At 45.7% G+C, this 20115-nt stretch overlaps 1 protein-coding gene across 4 annotated transcripts in view; it reads right to left on the reverse strand.

Annotated features, from left to right (window-relative positions):
* LOC141073818 (uncharacterized) overlaps window positions 1-20115 on the reverse strand; it is a 52274-nt gene that overhangs the window by 10763 nt on the left and 21396 nt on the right. For 2 of the 4 annotated variants that reach the window (XM_073561271.1, XM_073561269.1), the window contains exons 4-8: window positions 19262-19375; window positions 18270-18377; window positions 17310-17561; window positions 15459-15615; window positions 13725-15365 (exon numbers count right to left, since the gene is read on the reverse strand). In XM_073561271.1, coding sequence (XP_073417372.1) covers window positions 14444-15365; window positions 15459-15615; window positions 17310-17561; window positions 18270-18377; window positions 19262-19375 — 1553 coding nt within the window. In that variant the 3' untranslated portion in view covers window positions 13725-14443. Of the gene's footprint in view, window positions 1-12116; window positions 12216-13724; window positions 15366-15458; window positions 15616-17309; window positions 17562-18269; window positions 18378-19261; window positions 19376-19457; window positions 19529-20115 lie in introns of those variants that run through there. The other 2 variants (XM_073561272.1, XM_073561273.1) reach the window with 2 other exon arrangements.

Below are 20115 nucleotides of genomic sequence, written 5' to 3' on the forward strand. Positions count from 1 at the left end.
TGTGCGTGATAGCGCATCAGTGTCTTGCGGTGATGTTAATAAGGTGAGCTGGGTTCATAGCTGATTAACGCCATTCACCTCACTGAGATCACCGCTAGCATGAGAAAGTTCTCACAGGGACAAAGAGAAAATAGTTTATCGGTCAGGCGAGACATTTAGTAATTTTTGCTTTTTTACGGGGGATATGGGCATCGGAGAATTATCTTCACGTTGGACAGGTAAGAGATATGGTTATTTATGATTTTTTTTTTACAGAGGACACGGGCTTCAATGAATTTTAGTCATAAAGGTGAGTGTAACTTTTTTTTTTTTAAATAAATGTGTAATAGGGTGTGGAGTTTTATTTCAAATAAAGGATTTTATACTTGCTGTATTTATTTCCAAACTTACTATGGGGTTAGTAATGGGGTGTCTTATAGATGGCTCTCCATTACTAACCCCTGGGCTTGATGTCAGCTGCCAATACAAAGCTGATATCAACCCCAATCCCATTACACCACTTTTCACTGCCACAGGGTAAGTGGGAAAAGCAAGGCTAAGCGCCAGATTTGGCGTATCTTATGGATATCTCTGACCCATTCCCAGGCTATTAATATCAACCCACACCTGTCTTTTTAGCCTTTGCTGGTTAGAATTTATAGAGGGGCCCTACGTCATTTGTTTTCTGGGGTCCCCTGTAAATTCATCAGGCAAGGCTAAAAAAAACAGTTGTGATCTGTTATTAATAGCACGGGAACCTTATGGGGTATTATCACTTTTCCCAGATTATTAACATCAGCCCCCAGCTTTGGACTTTTCCTCTGCTGGTTTTGAAAATTCTGCAGATGCCCACCCCATTTTTTATATTTAATTCTTTATTTTACACAGGAGGTACACAGCTGCTGCTGAGTACAACTCCCATCATTGTCACCTGGTCGCGCTAATCTCATGGAGACCAGGCGACAATGATGAGAGCTGCCTCCAGCCACTGGTGCCTGACAACAGCGCAAACTGTACTGCTTTTCCCAGGCGCCGGTATGTGTCACATGGACAGCAAACAGAGTCAAGGATGTCACACGGACCACGGATCTCACCTGTAATGGATTTTCCTGTACAGGAATCACCAGGGCGTGTGATGGAGGCCTAAATGTTTGTACTGAGTCTGGCTTTTTATATATTTTTTTAACAATAAACTTTTTATTCAATTAAATCTTATAGCAGAAAACTTGTTTACACACTTACATCAATATAGCAGTCATGTCCAAATAATCACCACTAGTATAAACCAATTCCAAATTGCATATTATAGGAGAGGGGAGGAAAAGAAGGATCACACAGAATGAAAGGGTGCCGTGATTGGTGATTGGACACAGAAGGTAAATTAAAGGATAGTAGGGGAGGAATGAGCTTTAGAAGCTTTGTTTTAAACATTTTTGTATACCAATCTGATTATGCGAAAACCAGAAAAGCCAGGAGTCTGGCCTCTCTCTATATCCCTGTGGGTACAGATAGTACCCGCTTTCTCTATCCTTATAAATAATGTGAGCACAAATAGATAGGAAGGCAATACTAAATAAGATGTTCAGTGGTCAGCTCTGTGCCATATATAGGGAAGGGGCGGCTTAGTGGCTAGCACTGTGCTACATATATTGAAGGGGTGGCTCAGTGGTAAGCACAGTGGCCTTGCAGCACTGGGGTCCGACATCTGGACAGAGTCCATATGTTCTCTTCGTAATTTTGTGGGTTTTCTCCGGGGTCTCCAGTTTCCTCCCACACTTCACAGATATCCTGATAGGGTATCTACCCTGTGAGCCCCAATGAGGACAGTGATGATGTCAAGGTGAAAATATATTTTCTTATATAAAACTTTTATATTTTTATACTGTGAAACAATAAGTTTTTCCTAATTGCTTGCTAATGCAAATGTAACTGTATTAAAGATGGCTGCCAGTGTTTACTTTCACTTAAATTCAGTGTCTAAAGAGTTAAGTTAAGTTTCATTTCTCCTAAAAAAAGATAACTCAGGAATGTGAAGAAGAAGTAACCATCGGGAGACGTTTTGACGAATCAGAGAGAGACTGGACACTAGATGTATACTGCATAAACCCCGCCTAATGCACGCCTTCCCCTAACACTCAATATAGTATTGTGTATTTGTAAATAAAGCCAGTTGTTGTACTGCTCCTGACAGGTGTGGATGCAGGACATTAGCTAAGACTGAATCAGCTGCGTGTCTGAGTCATTCTTAATCGGTACCAGATGTTTTGCGCTCGCACAATGATTTGGAATGACTGGTGAATGAGGATTCATTGTCGTTTACGACCCCGACAATTTGGCGCCCAACGTGGGGCGTGGACAGTGATCCGAGGCTCCTCTGGACCCATGCCTGGATGTCTGTGGATGATACCTGTAGTGGCTGACCTCGAGGACTGATCACCCTCCAAAACACGGTAAGTGAGATCATATACACTGTATGTGTCACACTTGCTAGTGTCTCAGCCGTTATTGGTTTGTCTGTGGTCTCCTTGGGTCTGAGGGGTGACCGGTCGAGTGGTGAGACTGAGTGCGATCCTGTGCCACGCTCTGAACCAGCAACTGAGAGACGTCGCATTCTGCGCGTCCTCGTGTACACCACACCTCCTCCACCGGTCATTGTACTCCATTCAACCACCCTACCCGTGACTATTGTCTAGTAGTGAAGTGGAGTGATAAATTGAGCTAGTTGCAGATTGTGGGGCAACCTAGAGGAAGGGATAGGAGACGCAGCCTCTGTGATATTGTACCAGCTAGGTAATTAAGACGTCCCGAGAAGGGACCACCTGTATTTCTGTGGAGGGCTCTCACTAGGAGACCGCCTCCCGACTGTTGGAATATCGTGGCAGGATAATCTGTTAATCACTGCTGTTCAAGGTTAGGGAAAGGAAATATTGAGCGCGAGGCTCTTTTCCTAGTACGTCGAACGTGAGGCTCCGTACTGTGGAACATCAGTGTTGATATCGCTACCAGTGGTTTTTCTGCAGAGAACCATAGTATTCTGTGAGAGTCATGCTGCGTATCTTAAAGCAGAAGAAGTCTGTGCCCCACAAGTTAGATGAGGATGCTGTGGAGGTCAAGGCAATAGTAGCGTCACGGGAAGGCAAGAAGGCAGTCAAGAATGTTGAGAGATTGTATAAGCATGTAGGATTGCCCTCGTCAGGGAGATTACAGCCGGCTATGTGGCATAATCTCATAGAGAACAAACGAGGCATGTTGAAAGATAAAGGATTGTTAGAACAAGCACAAGCTCATCTGCGAGTTGCGCGAGGCTTGAAGAATGAAGGATGGAAAGAGATTGATGGGGAAGGAGGATCAGACAATGCGGAACCTGTGTTTGGTTATAAAATGCCTTTGAACTGTGATCTTATAGATTGTAAAATGGCCGCCGTGCCACTGATGATGAAAATGCAGTCCCAACCACCGCCCTATAATGGCGACAAGACGAGCTCTCCAGAAGCGTGGGTGTGTCCTGTTTGTGGCGTGCAGAATCCAACCTGGGTGGAAACCTGCCGTGTGTGTGGGGCGGGCCGTCCTTGGGGTTCCGCCCAGACCATGGACGGAAGTGGGGCATGCCACGCCTCCACCGGCAGCCATCTTGGTGCACCCGGAATTCCTCCCCAGCCACTATGTCCGCTGGTAACACTTTCCGGCGAGTACTATCAGGGACCACCACTTCCTGAGAAACCTCCGGCACCGACCGATGCTGTTCCCACCTCTAATGTTCCTGTTTCTGTTCCGGCCTCTGGGCCTAGTCTCCCGGTGCAACCCACTGTGATATTTGTAAATACACCTGGTCAAGGTCCCTTCACTCTTGATGCCCTGACCGGCAGTACGGCTTTCCGGTCCGTAATGCGTATGAGGCGCCAGGCTATCGGAGATGATGAGGGATCAGAAGATTCTGACAATCAGGTTGCTACAATTCCCCCTGCCCCGCCACTGCTATTAGGTCCGTTCGAATCCCCCCGGCCCGGAAGGAGCCCACTACCTACCCCTCTCAACAAATCCTCTAGGTTGCCCCATGACCCTGAAATCTGGTTCCCCTGTCATTCACGCTATTACATCACACCTCAGGGCTTCCAGGTTCTTTTCTCAGTGGGGTATGGGGACATAGTTACCCACCAGGTAGGAGCCATAGTGAACCCAGCTAACTCTACCCTGTCGCATAGAGGTGGTTTGGCCCAACAGATAGCTAAAAAGGGAGGCCCAGCCATAACCCAAGAGTGTCAGGCCTACCTTACCAATTATGGCCCCTTGCATCCAGGAGACGCTATGTCCACCCAGGGAGGGAATTTGCCCTGTGATATAGTGTTACACACTGCAGGCCCTATATATGATTACAGGACACCCGAGCATTGCTGTACAATATTGCAGACCGCCTTACAGACAGTGCTTATCTTTGCAGGACGGCTAGGGAGAGATACACTTCCTCGTAGAACTTTGGCTATACCATTGATATCTTCAGGACTCTTTGGATACCCACTGGGCCCCTGTATGAAGGAACACGTTGAAGTCATCAAGAATTGTCTCCAATCAACCCCAGATCTCGATTTACAAGAAGTTAGGATCGTCTGTTACCATGAATCCGGATTAGAGGGCATCATGCCCTTGGTAGCTGAATACATGATACCACTGATGCACACAGGTATAAAGCCCCTGGATGAGGTAATACCCACAGCACCCCCAACTGCCCCGAAGGATGAGGCAGTGACACATGACGAAGAAGAAGAAGGGCTGAAGCTGAAATACAAACCCTTCACTCCGGTACAAATTGATGCTATTGTTAACAAGTTACCTGACCCGGACAAATTTCCCATGCAGTATGTAAGGAAACTGGAACAGACTAGGAGCATCTACGGGGCTACATGGTCTGATCTATCAGGCATCACCTCAATCAAAGCCTCCGAATATTTTCTCCCCACCATCATGAAGGAATTGGACCCCACTAAAGCAGGACCTCTCAACAAGTTCAAGTCTGGAAAGGAGTTTATCGCTCAACTCACAAAGTGGGCCCAGGATCGTCTCTGTGACGAAGCAGGATCAATACAGGATATACAACAAGAATCTGGTGAAGCTGTGGAGAAATACGCTGCCAGACTAACTATGCAGTTTGAAGACTTGGGTTATTCAACTCATGTGAAGACGCAGGCAGCCTTGTTGGTCCGTGCTTTTATTGATGGTCTGGAAGATCCACTGAAGGATAAGGTCATGAAGCTTCGTCCCGAATTACCTGATGGTCCCCTAAAACAGGCCCTCACTGTTGTGAAGAGTTATCAGAAAATGCTTCAAAGGGAAGAAAAAGAAGCAGAGAAGGAAGCACAGAAGGACAAAGGCAAGAAGAAACCAGCCATGTATATGGCAGAAGCCTCAGAAGTACCTGTTATGGTGTATCAGGCTCAGGATCGGTATGGATCACCACGCTTGAGGCCGAGAGGGTCCCAGGGCCAAAACTACAGGGACAGACCAGTTCGTGATGACCAAGGGAGACCTCTGTGTTGGGAGTGTGCCAGCCCTGGTCATATGAGAAGAAGTTGTCCTCGCAGGGGGCACCCTCAGAGACCTCTTCCTCCTCCACACTCATGAAGTTCAGGCCAACCGGTGCCCACTTTTCCCGCCACCTGTACTTCCTCGTCTTGTGGTACAGTGACCCTGGAAGTGGACAATCAACCTCTCAAGTTCTTAGTGGACACTGGGGCGGCCACCTCTGTTATCTCTTCATCTCAGCTGCCTCCTACAGTCTCCCTGTCTTCAGATTTCCTCACATGTATTGGAGTTGAAGGTCAACAAACCTCATCACCACTCACTGTTCCCGTCCCAGCTGGCCCATTCTCTGGTGTCTTTGCCAAATTTCTGGTGTCTGAAACCTGCCCCGTCAACCTTCTAGGAGCTGACCTCCTTCAAAGGCTTCACGCTACCATCATCTTCGGTGATCAAGGGATGGAATTGCAATTACAAGATCCTGCCTCACAACAAGGCACTGAAGATCGTTGTGTCCTTAAGGCTTTCCCTCTGATGATGATGACTCTGCAAACGACACCTTCCCCGGATTTGCCCAATCTACCTACCACTCTGTGGTCAACTGGACCTGAGGATGTGGGTCTGCTCAAAGTGCCTCCAGTAAAAGTCCACCTCAAACCTGGGCACCCATGCCCCAGACTACCTCAGTATCCGCTTAAGGCTGCCCAAGAGCGGAGCCTTGGAGTTCAGATTACCTCCCTCTTACATTCTGGAGTGCTAATCAGATGTGTTTCACCCTGTAACACACCCCTGTTTCCAGTGAAGAAGAAGACAGCTCCTGGAGACCCTCCGAAGTACAGACTTGTACAGGACCTCAGAGCAGTCAATTCAGCCACCATCTTGGAAACTCCTGTGGTACCCAACCCAAACACCTTGCTTTCTCAAGTGCCTACTTCAGCAACACTCTTCACCGTTATTGACCTGGCTAATGCTTTCTTCAGTGTCCCGCTTCATGAAGACTCACAGTTTTTATTTGCCTTCACGTTTCAAGGATCTCAGCTGACCTGGACCAGGACACCACAGGGTGCCCAGAACTCCCCTAACCAGTTCACTCATGCTATGAAGATGACCCTGGATCCGTGGGTGTTACAGAATCTTCATGTCACGCTTCTCCAGTATGTTGATGACCTACTCCTCTGTGGAACTGGAGAGAATCTGTTTGCTGCTTCTGAGTCCTTGCTCCTTTTTCTTCATTCTGCCAACTGCAAAGTCTCAAAGGCCAAGGTCCAGTGGTGCAAAGAGAAAGTCGTCTTCCTCGGACACTGCATCTCTCAAGGCTCGAGACACCTCACCGAGGATAGAAAACATGCAATCGAGGATATCCCTTATCCAAAGACATACTCTGCTATGCAGTCTTTCTTAGGACTCATTACCTACTGCAGACAGTGGATTCCGGATGCTTCAAGACTCATGCAACCTTTGTATGATTGCCTCAAGACTGGAGGACCGGACTGGGATCATGCTGAAAATCCGTATATCTATGCTCAGCAAAAGGACTGTTTCCTGGCTCTCAAGGAAGCTGTTGTCAGCGCCCCTGCTCTGGGTCTCCCTGACTACACTCAGCCGTTTCATCTCTTTGTTTCAGAATCTGAAGGACATGCCTCTGGTGTGCTGGCACAGAAACATGCTGATCGTTTCCGTCCTCTAGCCTACTACTCAGCCAGGCTAGACCCTGTTGCCAGAACTGCTCCTTCCTGTCTCAAGGCTGTGCATGCAGCCCATGTTCTTCTGGATAAGTCTGCTGACATAGCACTTGGTCATGACTTGGTCATTCAAGCTGGACATGATCTCTCTGCTGTCCTCCAACAAACATCTCCTAAGCATCTGACGAGCCAAAGACATCTCAGACTTCAGTGCTCTCTACTTCTGCCCTCCAACATCACCTTCCAGAAATGTACTACCATCAACCCAGCCACTTTGCTTCCACATTCTAGGGGGGAGTTCCCTGACGGGTATAAGGACTTACCAGACGGGAGGTCACCTGATGACCCGCATGACTGTATAAAAGCACTGGAACAAGAAGCCTCTGCACCACAAAATGTGGTAACTCAAGAACTTCTCAACCCTGATTTGCAACTATGGACTGATGGATCTCGATTTGCAGACTCTTATGGCAAGTTCCACACTGGATATGCGGTCACCACTGAAACAGAAGTCCTTCTGGCTGAAGCCTTGCCACCTCACCTTTCGGCTCAAGAAGCCGAACTTGTGGCCCTACAACAAGCATGTTATCTAGCAGAAGGGAAGACGGCCAATGTCTACACTGACTCAAGATACGGCTATGGAATCTGTCACGATTTTGGATTCCTGTGGAAGTCCCGAGGGTTCATTACGGCTACAGGAACCCCTGTTAAACATGCACTAAGGATTAAAGCCCTGATGAAGGCATTGGAGCTACCTGTACAAATTGCGGTGATCAAGGTCAAAGCTCACGGGAAAGTCAATTCGAAGGAGACTAGAGGAAACCATTTAGCAGATCAAGCTGCCAAAGCTGCTGCCATAAAGAATGTCTCAGCAAAGTGGGAAGAAGAAGAAACAGCACCAGAAAAACCCTGTTGGGAAGGCACTGATACACCTGTGATGCCTGTGCTTACCAGAGCACAAACAAGAGAACAGGCAACCAAAGAAGCTACCCAAGCAGAAGAAGAACGAGACTTTGAGAAGTCCGAAGCCCGAAGAAAGAAGAGGGAGTTGATAGAAGACATGGAAATGGAATACCCTGCCACCGGATCTGTCTGGAAGCCAGCCCGACCACCTGAAGAGAGATTGTGGGAAGAACAAAAGTTGACCTCTAAAGAAGAAAAGAAGCAGTGGGAAGCTGCAGGAGCCATTCATGGGAATCGTAGTTCTGCCGGACAATACCAATTTCCTAGACTCTATAAGGTGGATGGGAAACCCTGTCTATCCAAAAGAATGTATCCAGCCGTTGCAGCATGGGCTCATGGATCAACTCATCGAGGAAAGAACCAAGCTCTGGCCTGTATCAAGAAGCTCTACTGGGCCCCAGGAATCTCTACCACTGTCACAGCCTACTCAAGAGCCTGCCCAGTCTGTGCCATCTGTAACCCAACAGCCACCGCCAAGGTTCCACTTCAGCATCTTGCCAAACCAGACTACCCTTGGCAGAGAATCCAGGTTGATCATATTCAGATGCCCAAGTCAGGAAAGTATGAGTACATCCTAGTGGCTGTGGATATGTTCTCAGGATGGCCCGAAGCCTACTCAGTGACCAACATGACTGCCAAAACTACAGCTAAGAAGCTCATCACTGAAATTTCGTGCAGATTTGGAATTCCCGAAGTTGTTGAATCAGATCAAGGCCCAGCCTTCACTGCCGATGTCTACAAGGAATTGTGGCACATGTTAGGGACAGATTTGGGTCTGCACACCCCCTATCACCCCTCCAGTTCAGCCAAAGTTGAGAGAATGAACTCCACAATTAAGACCCAGTTGCTTAAAATGAGCCAGGACTACCCACTCCCATGGCCAGATTTGCTCCCCGTGGTCCTATACCATATCAGACACACCCCACAGGGAAAACACGGCCTGACTCCCTTTGAGATTCTTTTTGGTGCTCCACCTAAAATAGGAGACATTAGGCCACAAGAGTTGTCTGAGACAAATGATAAAGTTGTACAATTTGTGATTGCATTGTCTAAGGAACTGTCTAACACCCACTCTACAGTTTCTGCTTCTCTTCCAGAATCCACAGGTGACGTGGTCCATGACTTTGTGCCAGGAGACCTGGTGTATGTGAAAAAGTTTGTGCGCAGAGATTGTCTCCAGCCGAGATTTGAAGGACCCCACACGGTGATCCTGGTCACCCCCACTGCAGTAAAACTTGAAGGAAAGAGCACCTGGATTCACGCTTCACACTGTAAAAGAGACCGAACCAGTGTTTAGTCACAGTAGTGACTGAAGGGAAATGTTGCTGTTGTTTTTGACCTTGGGACTGGGGGCCATCCTCGCCCCTACCTCTTCGGCCCCTATTGTAAATAAGAATTCTGGTCCCTTTATTCTCTGGGTGAACCTGACAGCCCCGGTGAATATCTGGCGATTTGATTTCTGTGATGTAGTCAAGTGCCTTGAGACTGAACGGGTGGTAGAGGGGATCATCCAGTTCTATATGTGTGTTACCAGACAAGACAACAATAATTGTCATTATTGGACAGATGCTGCCTGGAGTACGGGGAATGATTGGGGATATAAACCTAGCGAAGCCATGTTCCCCAAGGATGGGACGGGTAGGAGTCTTCGTGAGAGAATGCATCTAACAGCCCTTCTGCAACCATTTAGGGGCTGTAAATGGGGTAGAAGCTGTCACCCCCTTCTCCTAAATCTTGAAAGCCCTCAATCTGCTGATCTGCAGACGTTCGTACTAGGAAGGCATTATAATTATGTATTTAGTGCTGGACCTTATGCGTATTTAGGCCATATACGGCTTCAGGATATTAGCTTCAGACCAACCAAGGCCCCCGTTACCAGTACACCTAAAATAGGCCCAGGTGAGCGTTTGCAAAGTGTAGTTAATGAAGTGATCCCCATTCCAGGTCTCAGTTGGCAAGAGGTTTTCTCCATAGAAACACAAACAGCCCCAAGGAAAAATTTGTGGTTAGAATGGGTGAGGTACAATGTAAAAGTCCAGAATATCTCTGTAGGATGTATTGCTTGTGCTGCTGCGAATACACACCTATACACACATGCATTGCTTTTCCCTGATGACAACACCACTGCCTGTGTCATGAATTTGTTGAAAGGTTTGAAGCCCACTGATTGCCCAGATTACGTCCCACTAATTCATAAGGAACCCAAACTAAAGGTCCCAGGAGAAGTAACTGTATTAGCTGACAATTACACCTGCTATAATTCCCACGACACCACAGGTACACCAGTAGGGATCTTCGAGACAGGTTTCTGCAAAAAGAATAGTTCTCTAGATACTGACTTGTTAATCAAACATACACAATATATGTATGACATTTATTGGTTATGTGGAGATGGTAAGCTCCGTCCTAGGTTGCCAAATGCCTGGACAGGCCAATGCACCCTTGTTAAACTAGCTATGCAGTTCAAGATTCTACCCTGGGATCCAAAGATACCTGATGAACCTACCAGGAAAAGGAGAAGCCTCGATCAGCTCCATATGAGTTATGAAGAAGATCCACTAGTATATATTGATGCTATTGGAGTGCCAAGGGGGGTGCCTGACCAATTTAAAGCCCAGAACCAGATCTATGCTGGCTTTGCTTCTATAATCCCACAGGTGCAGATTAATAAAAATGTTGAATGGATCAATTACATATATTACAGTGAACAAAGGTTTGTCAATTTCAGCCAAGATGCCTTCCAAGGTATAGTTGAAGAATTGGGCCCTAACACTAGAATGACGCTCCAAAATCGACTGGCCCTTGATATGATATTAGCTGAGAAAGGAGGAGTTTGTGGGATGGTGGGAGAGGAGTGTTGTACCTATATCCCTCAGAACTTTGGAGTGAATGGAAAAACCATGATAGCCCTTAAAAAGATAACTGGGTTAGCAGCAGAATTGAAAACTAATGCTGGAGTAGACACATCTTTCTTTTCCGGCTGGTTGGGTGGACTCAAGGGATTCCTTCAACAAGCTTGTATAGTACTGATTGCCCTCCTTGTAATTGGATCGATAACTCTTTGTTGTGTTATTCCCTTGTATAAAAAGGTTATTGCCAAAGCAACTCCGACTGGCACCTTCCTCAATCAAGAAGTAGACCCACCAGAGTACGATGGTACTGATCTAGGGGAGATCCCTAAGTATATTCCCCTCAAGAGAGTAGACAAAACCCCCCATTCTCAGATGATGTTAAGAGACTTAGTTTAGGGACAGCGGGAGAACTCCATGTGAGGTTAGTGAAGGGTTCAGCTGCCTGGAGGCCTCTCGCTAGGGGAGAGCTTCTGAGGTGTCTGGATGAAGAAATCCACCTCCCCTTTCCCCATCACATGGACAGTCTCGAAGGATCTTTCATTAAGGGAAAAACTTAGTGTTTAGGGGGGATTGTCAAGGTGAAAATATATTTTCTTATATAACTTTTATATTTTTATACTGTGAAACAATAAGTTTTTCCTAATTGCTTGCTAATGCAAATGTAACTGTATTAAAGATGGCTGCCAGTGTTTACTTTCACTTAAATTCAGTGTCTAAAGAGTTAAGTTAAGTTTCATTTCTCCTAAAAAAAGATAACTCAGGAATGTGAAGAAGAAGTAACCATCGGGAGACGTTTTGACGAATCAGAGAGAGACTGGACACTAGATGTATACTGCATAAACCCCGCCTAATGCACGCCTTCCCCTAACACTCAATATAGTATTGTGTATTTGTAAATAAAGCCAGTTGTTGTACTGCTCCTGACAGGTGTGGATGCAGGACATTAGCTAAGACTGAATCAGCTGCGTGTCTGAGTCATTCTTAATCGGTACCAGATGTTTTGCGCTCGCACAATGATTTGGAATGACTGGTGAATGAGGATTCATTGTCGTTTACGACCCCGACAATGACATCTGTAAAGCTGTGGAAATAATGTCGCTATATAAGTAAAATAAGATTCAGCACCCACCTGTATTGGTGAGGGGGCGACTGCCTCTGCCTATAGCCGGCTGATAATCCATCCTATAAGGTTCCTCTTCTTCCTCTTTAATCTTTACTACAATATAATCTAGTAACAAAAGAAAGAAGGATGGAATTATCACCATGTTACAAAGACCCTGCTGCACAAATAGGAGCCAGAAATGGGATTTCTCCCCATCTACAGAACAATGTACCCAGATACTGATCCTGAAGTTCAATATGCTCCAGTCACAGACTGCATCATAAGGGTCCTCACATCTCAATCAGCCCGTGACATCTCTTCATACGGTATACAAGTTATGAGATGCAGTCTTATAGTCTCTGTCTATAATCGGGCTCCGGCCATATGCTCGATGCCGCAGGATCAGGCAGTACTGCGTCGGGACGTTTCAATCCAGTTCTAATTATTATTTCATAGAGTTTATTATGCTCCTTCCAGACGCCATAAAACGGGGCTTTTAGTTCCTGAAGTAAAATCTGGTATTGACGTGGGGTTATATTCACACTGTTGGGTCGTGCTCCGGGGTTGCTCAACATAGAAGTAGGATTCAGAGTCCGATCCCTTAGAAGACAGAATCATTTTCTTTTTATGATGCCTAACAATCCTCTGAATTCACAGGATTTCTAAATACTGGGGGTTGGAGATCGTCCTCATTTGTGGATCTGTTGTGCTCGGTCTTTTCTTTTTAATTATATTGTAATACATCAGTATATTATATGGATGTTAGGTTTACTGTTGAATAGATGTGTGAATTGTGATTTGCTGGAGTACTTTAATTTTAATTAAAGATAAGTGTGTAAAACAAAAGCTAAAATTATGCAATTTGGTTTAAATGCAGATTTTCCATCAGTTCATGCTATGACTTGGAATACTGTGGTCACATACTGAGACTCTCTTTCTGGGCCTTGCTGCAATTCACGTTTCTGCTGAAAGATTTGGATAAGTGGATTTGGGATATCACCAAAATGGCAATCCTGTCACTACAAGCAAAGCTGCCCCAGAGTTGCCGATACAGGGAACTGCAGACATGGAGGCGCGAGGAGGGGTCCTCAGTAGGGATGAGCGGACATGTGGAAGTTCAGGTTCTGGTATTACATGGTTCAGGTATCAGAACTTGAACCAGAACTCCATTGAAAACAATGGGGACCCAAACTTCTGAGCTGGAAAATTGTTTCTCTCTGCAAAGGACTTCCCCCACACCTCCGAACATCACACAATGGATTTCCGAGAGAAATCAGGATTCGACGTTTAACACCAGACACGCACTGTCCAGTACATACCTCAAACTTTTAAGTTTAGGTTCTCTCATCTCTAGTCCTCAGTCCATCGAACGAGTCCAAATGTCCTTGTTCAACGCTAGACCACAACCTAATACCCCAGGAGGAAACTCCCTAGCGGACCTCTTTGATATGTCATTTGTACCCTGAAGATACAAGTGTGAACGACCATCTCTACGAGTAATCACCGCGTGTAATATCTACATGTACTGACCCTTTATTACGGTTGTATCAGATTGCTGTACGAGCCCCCCGACACCCTCGCCACCCCCATTGTAAGGCAACTTCGAGTCTTTTGACAGAAGTCACACACACAAAGTAGCAACATAATACTTTTACTAAATAAAATATGTACAAACATCATTAAATAACAGAAATAAAACATATTAGTGACAAGATGTAAAGTAACCAAGTTGTAACGTAACCCACCTGCTCAAATATTTTGTGTCCCCAAGTTGGGGAAAATTTTTCTTAATTCACGCTGCACAGTGCAGATCATTTACCAAATGTGACGCAGAGGAAATTGGGAGTTGTAGTAACCACAGCAGCTAATCAGACTTCAGTTTTCTTTTTCCAAAAATATGGAATCTGGTTGCTTTGGACAACTGCCCCCAATCTCCTTGCCCTACTTTTGATAAAAATTTTCCACATTGCGTGTACAAGTTGTACAGTATCTGGAAGCCTCCAAGTCACTGGTGTCCGGGCAGATTATCAATTGCTTTTCCAGATCTTTGGGTCCAATGACCCTGACATGGAGCGGAGCGGCCAGTCCCGGTCATTAGAAATGCACTTGTGTGCTGTGATCATCTCCTCTCAGATGAAGGTGTACAGGGTTTGGACTTTATCCATTCTCTGCAGTGAAGGAGACATTTTTTTCTTCACCCACCTCAATGCCATACATTCACCACCCACAGCATTAGTACTAACCGTCCATCTCGCCCTACACGACCCAAAGACCTATATAAATATTTCTCTATAAATATTTCTCTACATAAAAATATAAAAGCCCCAAATGTGCCCCAAGTAAAATAAAAATTGTTAATTTAAGTCTAAAAACCTGGGAGGGGATGATGGGGAAGATGAAACATTCATAGGGGAGGACTGATGGGACTCAGGAGAGCACGAGTCAGAGTAGGGGATTTGGGTGCGGGCGGTGGGGCCATAGTATGAGGTAGGGCAGGATGAAATAGGCAAATGGTGGGAATGATTGGGGGACAGAGAGGAGGGTGGGATGTGAGAGTGAGGAGAAACAGAATTAGAGGAGACCCCAGAGTTTAGAGGGACAGGTGGGCTTGATTCATGACGGACGGGATAGCCGGGCTGGTGATGGTGGACATAGCCTGAGGAGAGTCTGCCCTGCGGCAGGTGATGACGGGGAGAGGACTGTGGATAAGACGCATATGTCCTGTTGGAAGCAGAGCGGCCATTCATGAGCTGAGTGGGTGACTGGTAGGCAGACATTGGCGCTGACGTGGCAGAAATCTCAACGTGCATTGGTTGAGCCGCACAAGCAGGACGGGCAAGCTTAACCTGGCTGAGTAACCCGAGAACCTGTTCTGGGTTATTGGGGGGCATGAATCCCTCTATGAGTGTCTGTATCGCGGTACGCAGCCGCAACCTCCATCCCTGAGGGACTTGTCTTATGTAATGTCCGAGGCTGCGGCAGAACGCATCCTCCGAATCCTCCTCAATGTTTCTCTGTACAAAGTCGAGTACTTGGCCGTCAAAGGTTTCCACAGTAGTGTAGCTCGGGGGGGCGGCAGTCTTCTTGTTTTTCCTCCCTAGAAGTCGATATGGTGGAGCATGCTGGAAGGTGGCAGAGGTGCTGGCGGGAAGCTCGATGCAGCTCTCGGGGGCCACAACTGCTGGTCTAGCTGCACTCAGCTCAGGCTCTGTCTCCCCCGGCAGGTGTTCCCGGGCCACCTTGGCATCTCCCTCTGCCCCAGACTTGGAATTTGCACTATAGTTAAACATAAGAAAAAATAGACACATTTGCAAAAAAATCAAACTGCAAAAAAAGCCAAAAGAAAAAAAAAAAGGAAAGTAGACTTACGGCCGCAGGTCCAGGACGGGCTTCAGGAACATCAGTTGCTGTAGGTACATGTACGGCTTCTTGGTGAGTGGAGCCGACCCGCTCAGGCCCTCGTAGTTAACTATTTCTCTTCTAAACTGATCACGAGCGCTCCTCCATCTTTTCTGGATAAGATTCTCTGCAAAGACAAGAAAACACAAACGTTAATGAACTAATTAGAAAAATATGTAAAATCCTGAATAAAAATGCAACTGCGCAAATCGATAAAGTCATCATGTGTCACTAATATATAACGGGGTGGTGGGGGCAACGTATATACACGCTGGTAAATATGGCACCTGCAGCGGACGTCCGAGGATGAGACAAATAACAGTGATGATTATCTATCATTCAGGACCTCCCTTCTGTTCAATTTCCAGTCAAAATACCCAAAGTAACTCAGAAAAAGAAGAAATGGCAAACATAGCAGAATATTGTGTGGGGAGACTTCTATTATTACAAAGTTCTTTCTGGACATGCGATTAGTTTTCAGTTTAAAAAAAAAATAAAATAAAGCATTTAGAAAGGTGTTTGAGAATTGGTGCATTTTCTGCTTCTCGTGATTCCAAGTCCTCTCCAACACAATTTGTGATGTTCAGGTGGGGAGTCCGTGGTGGTCAATGTTCTCACACCAAGGACTGTCCAAGATCTTCATCTCAATCTTCACAGTGGATTTACTGTTATAACAACTGATTCCAGATTCCATCAGAAAGGAGTTAAAATTTATCGACATTCACATACCAATCATCTCTAGACGTTGTCCCACACATGTTCTTACTCAAAGCATTTGTCATCCTTAGGGGAAATTATTTGTTTCTTGCTAAAGATAATAATTGAACCTGTTGCCCCATTTGCCTTTTACAGGCTTTTTGTTTCTCTGCACATACAACATCAGCTGAGAAAAGTACAGAAAAAGCCAAAGTGGTAACCTCTGTCATCTTCATTCTCCAGATATTTAGCCCAATTCATTATCTGCATCTTTTCACAATGTCGCGTGCACAATCGTCCTCCAGCCCTGGAGAGCACAGAATCGGTCTAACATGTGCGTTAATTCTAAATGGCGCAGAAAAGTTTTCAAAACAAAGGATTGTGCAACTTTTTACGCTAAAAAGGTGCAAATCCACGAAAGACAAATATATAATTAAATTTGCAAAATATTTGTCACCCTGTCTGTGCCATTTGTGAAGAACTTGGAGAAGATTCCACCAGCAAAAGAAGAAAAAAAAACCTCAAGACAAAACCATAAATGATAAGTCTGACCCATGACGTGAAGTCGGTTTTTCAGTTACTTTTGTTAAAGAGACAATCCAGTCTACAAAAGGTCACCCGCAATCCGGTGGACAGGTTATAATGAAGCGGGTGCCACGACTGCCACTAATCGCCAGAATCACGACAGGTTGATGCTGAATGGAGAGGCCGTACATGTGTCCCGGAGCTCAATTCAGTGGTCTATGGCACGGACGAGATTACCTGATCATGGGAGAACCATGGGAATAATGCGCTGCAAGTCCTCTGTGGATCACAAAGCCCCTTTAATATTAGTCTCTGTCAGTTCAAGGTTTCATTTTTCATGAAAATTTGAATTAAAGCGACAGAACGGAGCAGAAACTTAAAAATAAAATAATGTGATTTAATATTATAATGAAGGTTTCTGTGTAATTCTGGAACACATCTACATTTCCCAATTTCTCTTTTTGGTTAAATACTTGGTAATTAATAACAATGTTGACAGGAAATTAATCAGAGAAGGATGTGGTGGTGCAGCATCGTTGGCTCGTCACACACACTGTGCAGACTGGTATTAAGTTTATATACATGGTACATTGGGCTTACCTAGGATCCCTTTATCCCCTTCATCCAGCTCATCCCAATCAGGGTACAGGCTCTGGCACACGGCGAGCCACGCTGTAGCTTTTCTATAGCGGTCGCTGTATCCGGGGTCTGAAGGCCTCCAGAGCGCAGGGTGATGCTGGACTTGGCGGATCAGTTCTTCCACCCTGATTGCCATCCTCCTGTTGCGCACCTTGTAGGCCGTCTGGCTCTCTACAGAAAAAACAGGCCGGCCGCGGGACATTTCCTGCTCCTCTGGGGCCACCCAGATGGAAATTTGAATGTTAGAGATGGATCAGATTTGGATGTAAATACAGAACGAAAGATAAGCAGCCGCTTCTGGGAGTGGAACAAGGGCCCAATGGTTTAAAAAACAGCAAAAGCCACATTAATGGAATAGAGAAGTAGAAAAAAAAAAAAAAAAGGAAAGTAATCTGCATTACAGGAGACCTCGGCCGTATCTGCATGCCGAGAAGAGCCGCTTCCCCTTCTACAACATCAGCCGTCATCTTCTCACATGACTGTACTCAAGTGGAAAATGCACACCTATTGGACGTGACTATTACAGAGTATGAAGATTTATGGAGTCATTTATATATTTTTGCCAATACATAAAAAAATCTGCAACTTTGCAAAGTCTAGATTAAAAAATTCCGTTTTGCGAATTCAGCTTAGATGCAGTTTTGTGTCTCAAGGATGATTTTTGGGAGCAGGAGAACAATAACACATTTACAAGATTAGCTGACATGGAGGGTTTGTTCTGATGATGACACAGTCATACATGGGAGCTGCATACACACAACCAAAGCAGATTTTCAATCTAGACCATTTCCAAAGCACCAAAACAGCAGATTGTGCAGTGTGTCCTCCCCATGATCCGTATCACCATTATGAAGTAGTCAATCACATCTACAAGCAGACAGGCTAATCCCCCCATTCCCAGAGCCTGTGGTGGAGAGTTACCTGGACTGGGCTCGGGGGAGCTAATCCTCTCTTCATACTGATGCTCAGCTATTCCATAGGCACCTTCATCTTGTTCATGCTTCACCACGATGTGTTTTACATAATGACCTGGGGAAGAGGAGAATTTGCATTAGCGGCCAGCTGTTACTTTGCAAATCAAGTGAAGAGGAGAAATAAAATGGAGGGGGAAAAAATTTCCAAAGAGAACGTCCGTCCTTTAAAAATAGAGCAACTGGGACACGGCGATGAGTCTGCACTGTACATGGACATTAGAAGTTACTCTGGGAAGGCAGCTATATAACACAGCCGTCGCCGGATGTCATCAGCTTAGATCCATAGGATGGGGTGCACGTCTGCTCTACATGTACAGCCAAAGGGTCAAAAGTTTCTAAATAAAAAGATATTCTTACCTATTCCTTCACATCTTCTGTGTGCGAATGCATAGGCCACTTGGTTCATGTCACCAGGTAAGTCTGGCACCATGATAAGGGGCTAGCTCTGCTTGGTGGTCCGTAGTGATGAGCGAGCACACTCGTGTGCCGAGTGTCTTTGGCGTGCTTGAAGAATATGCTCGAATCGCTGTAGTGACATGTCTCGTGGCTGTTCGACAACCGCAACACGTGCAAGGATTCCTTGTTTGTTAGGCAACCTCTGCATGTGTTGCAGCTGTTGAACAGCTGCCAGACATGCAGCTACGGCTACTCAAGCATATTTTTCGAGCATGGTTGCTCGCTACTGTGTCCAGCAAATGACAAGAAGAAGAAGAGACCAGGACCAATGGTGAAACTAGGACATGGGATGAGCTGTGCCGATACGTGTACAGTAGTACGTTCTCCGCAGTTCTATCAGAAACACTTCTTTAGATGGACATCCCCTTTAAAAGCACTTTTCTCCATCCTTTACCCCTTCCCCCCCATAATCCCAGGCAGTGAACAGGCACAAAGGCAGAGGGGCGAGAACCCGGGACTGCAATCCTTGCTCGCACCACTCACCTCCGCTGCTCTCCGGACTTTCCTCCTCCTCGTACATTTCTTCGTTCCTGGTAGAGGAGTTGTCCTCGTTTCTTTCTTCCTTTATCGCGATTTCTGGATTAAGCATCGAATACCCTGCAAAACATAAAATTACAGGACATGTCAGAAGCAGGCGCGGCCGGGGCAGCCAGGAAGATTCGGGTTTGTGCCCTTGTACCTCATGTTGGAGCCGATCTGCTTCATTCAGCTTCATGGATAATAAATATGGAAGGACCCGAGTATGGTCCTCTTGGGGGACAAAAAAAATATCTAAATTACAGGGGTATTCCAGTAAAGTTACCTGTGCAGAGGTGAGAACTTACAGTTTGGTATGATCCAACTACTGAGTATTCATTATTACAGTTTTTGCCTATTTTTGTCTCAGTTTCAAATCAGTTTTATTCTTCTGCAAATTTATCTGGAAACCAAAAAACCCCTCTAAGGCTGTGTGCCCACGTTGTGTTTAAGCGTTTCTGCTGCAGAAACGCTTAAGAAAAGCATCCAATGGTTTTCTAATGGAAATGGTGCTAATGGTGCGTTTTTAACCGCTGCGGAAACGCTTAGCAGTTAAAAACGCAGCATGTTCATTAATTTTGCAGAATCGCACGCGATTCCGCATACCATCAATTATATGGGCAAAAACGCTTGACAAACGCGTATCAAAAAACGCATGCGTTTTCCCGGGAGCAGGGTGTGCGATTCTGCTCAGGTTTATTCTGCATGAAAATCGCTACGTGGGCACATAGCCTAACAGTCACTTTATGAAGCCTCATATCCATATATTGCTGGTTGTGGGATAAGGGGCATTTTTTCTAACTCACTTTCCATGCCTTTCA

The sequence above is a fragment of the Dendrobates tinctorius genome, unplaced genomic scaffold, assembly GCF_039654945.1.
Source record: "Dendrobates tinctorius isolate UK_male_01 unplaced genomic scaffold, ASM3965494v1 ptg000315l, whole genome shotgun sequence".
NCBI classification, from domain to species: Eukaryota; Metazoa; Chordata; class Amphibia; order Anura; family Dendrobatidae; genus Dendrobates; species Dendrobates tinctorius.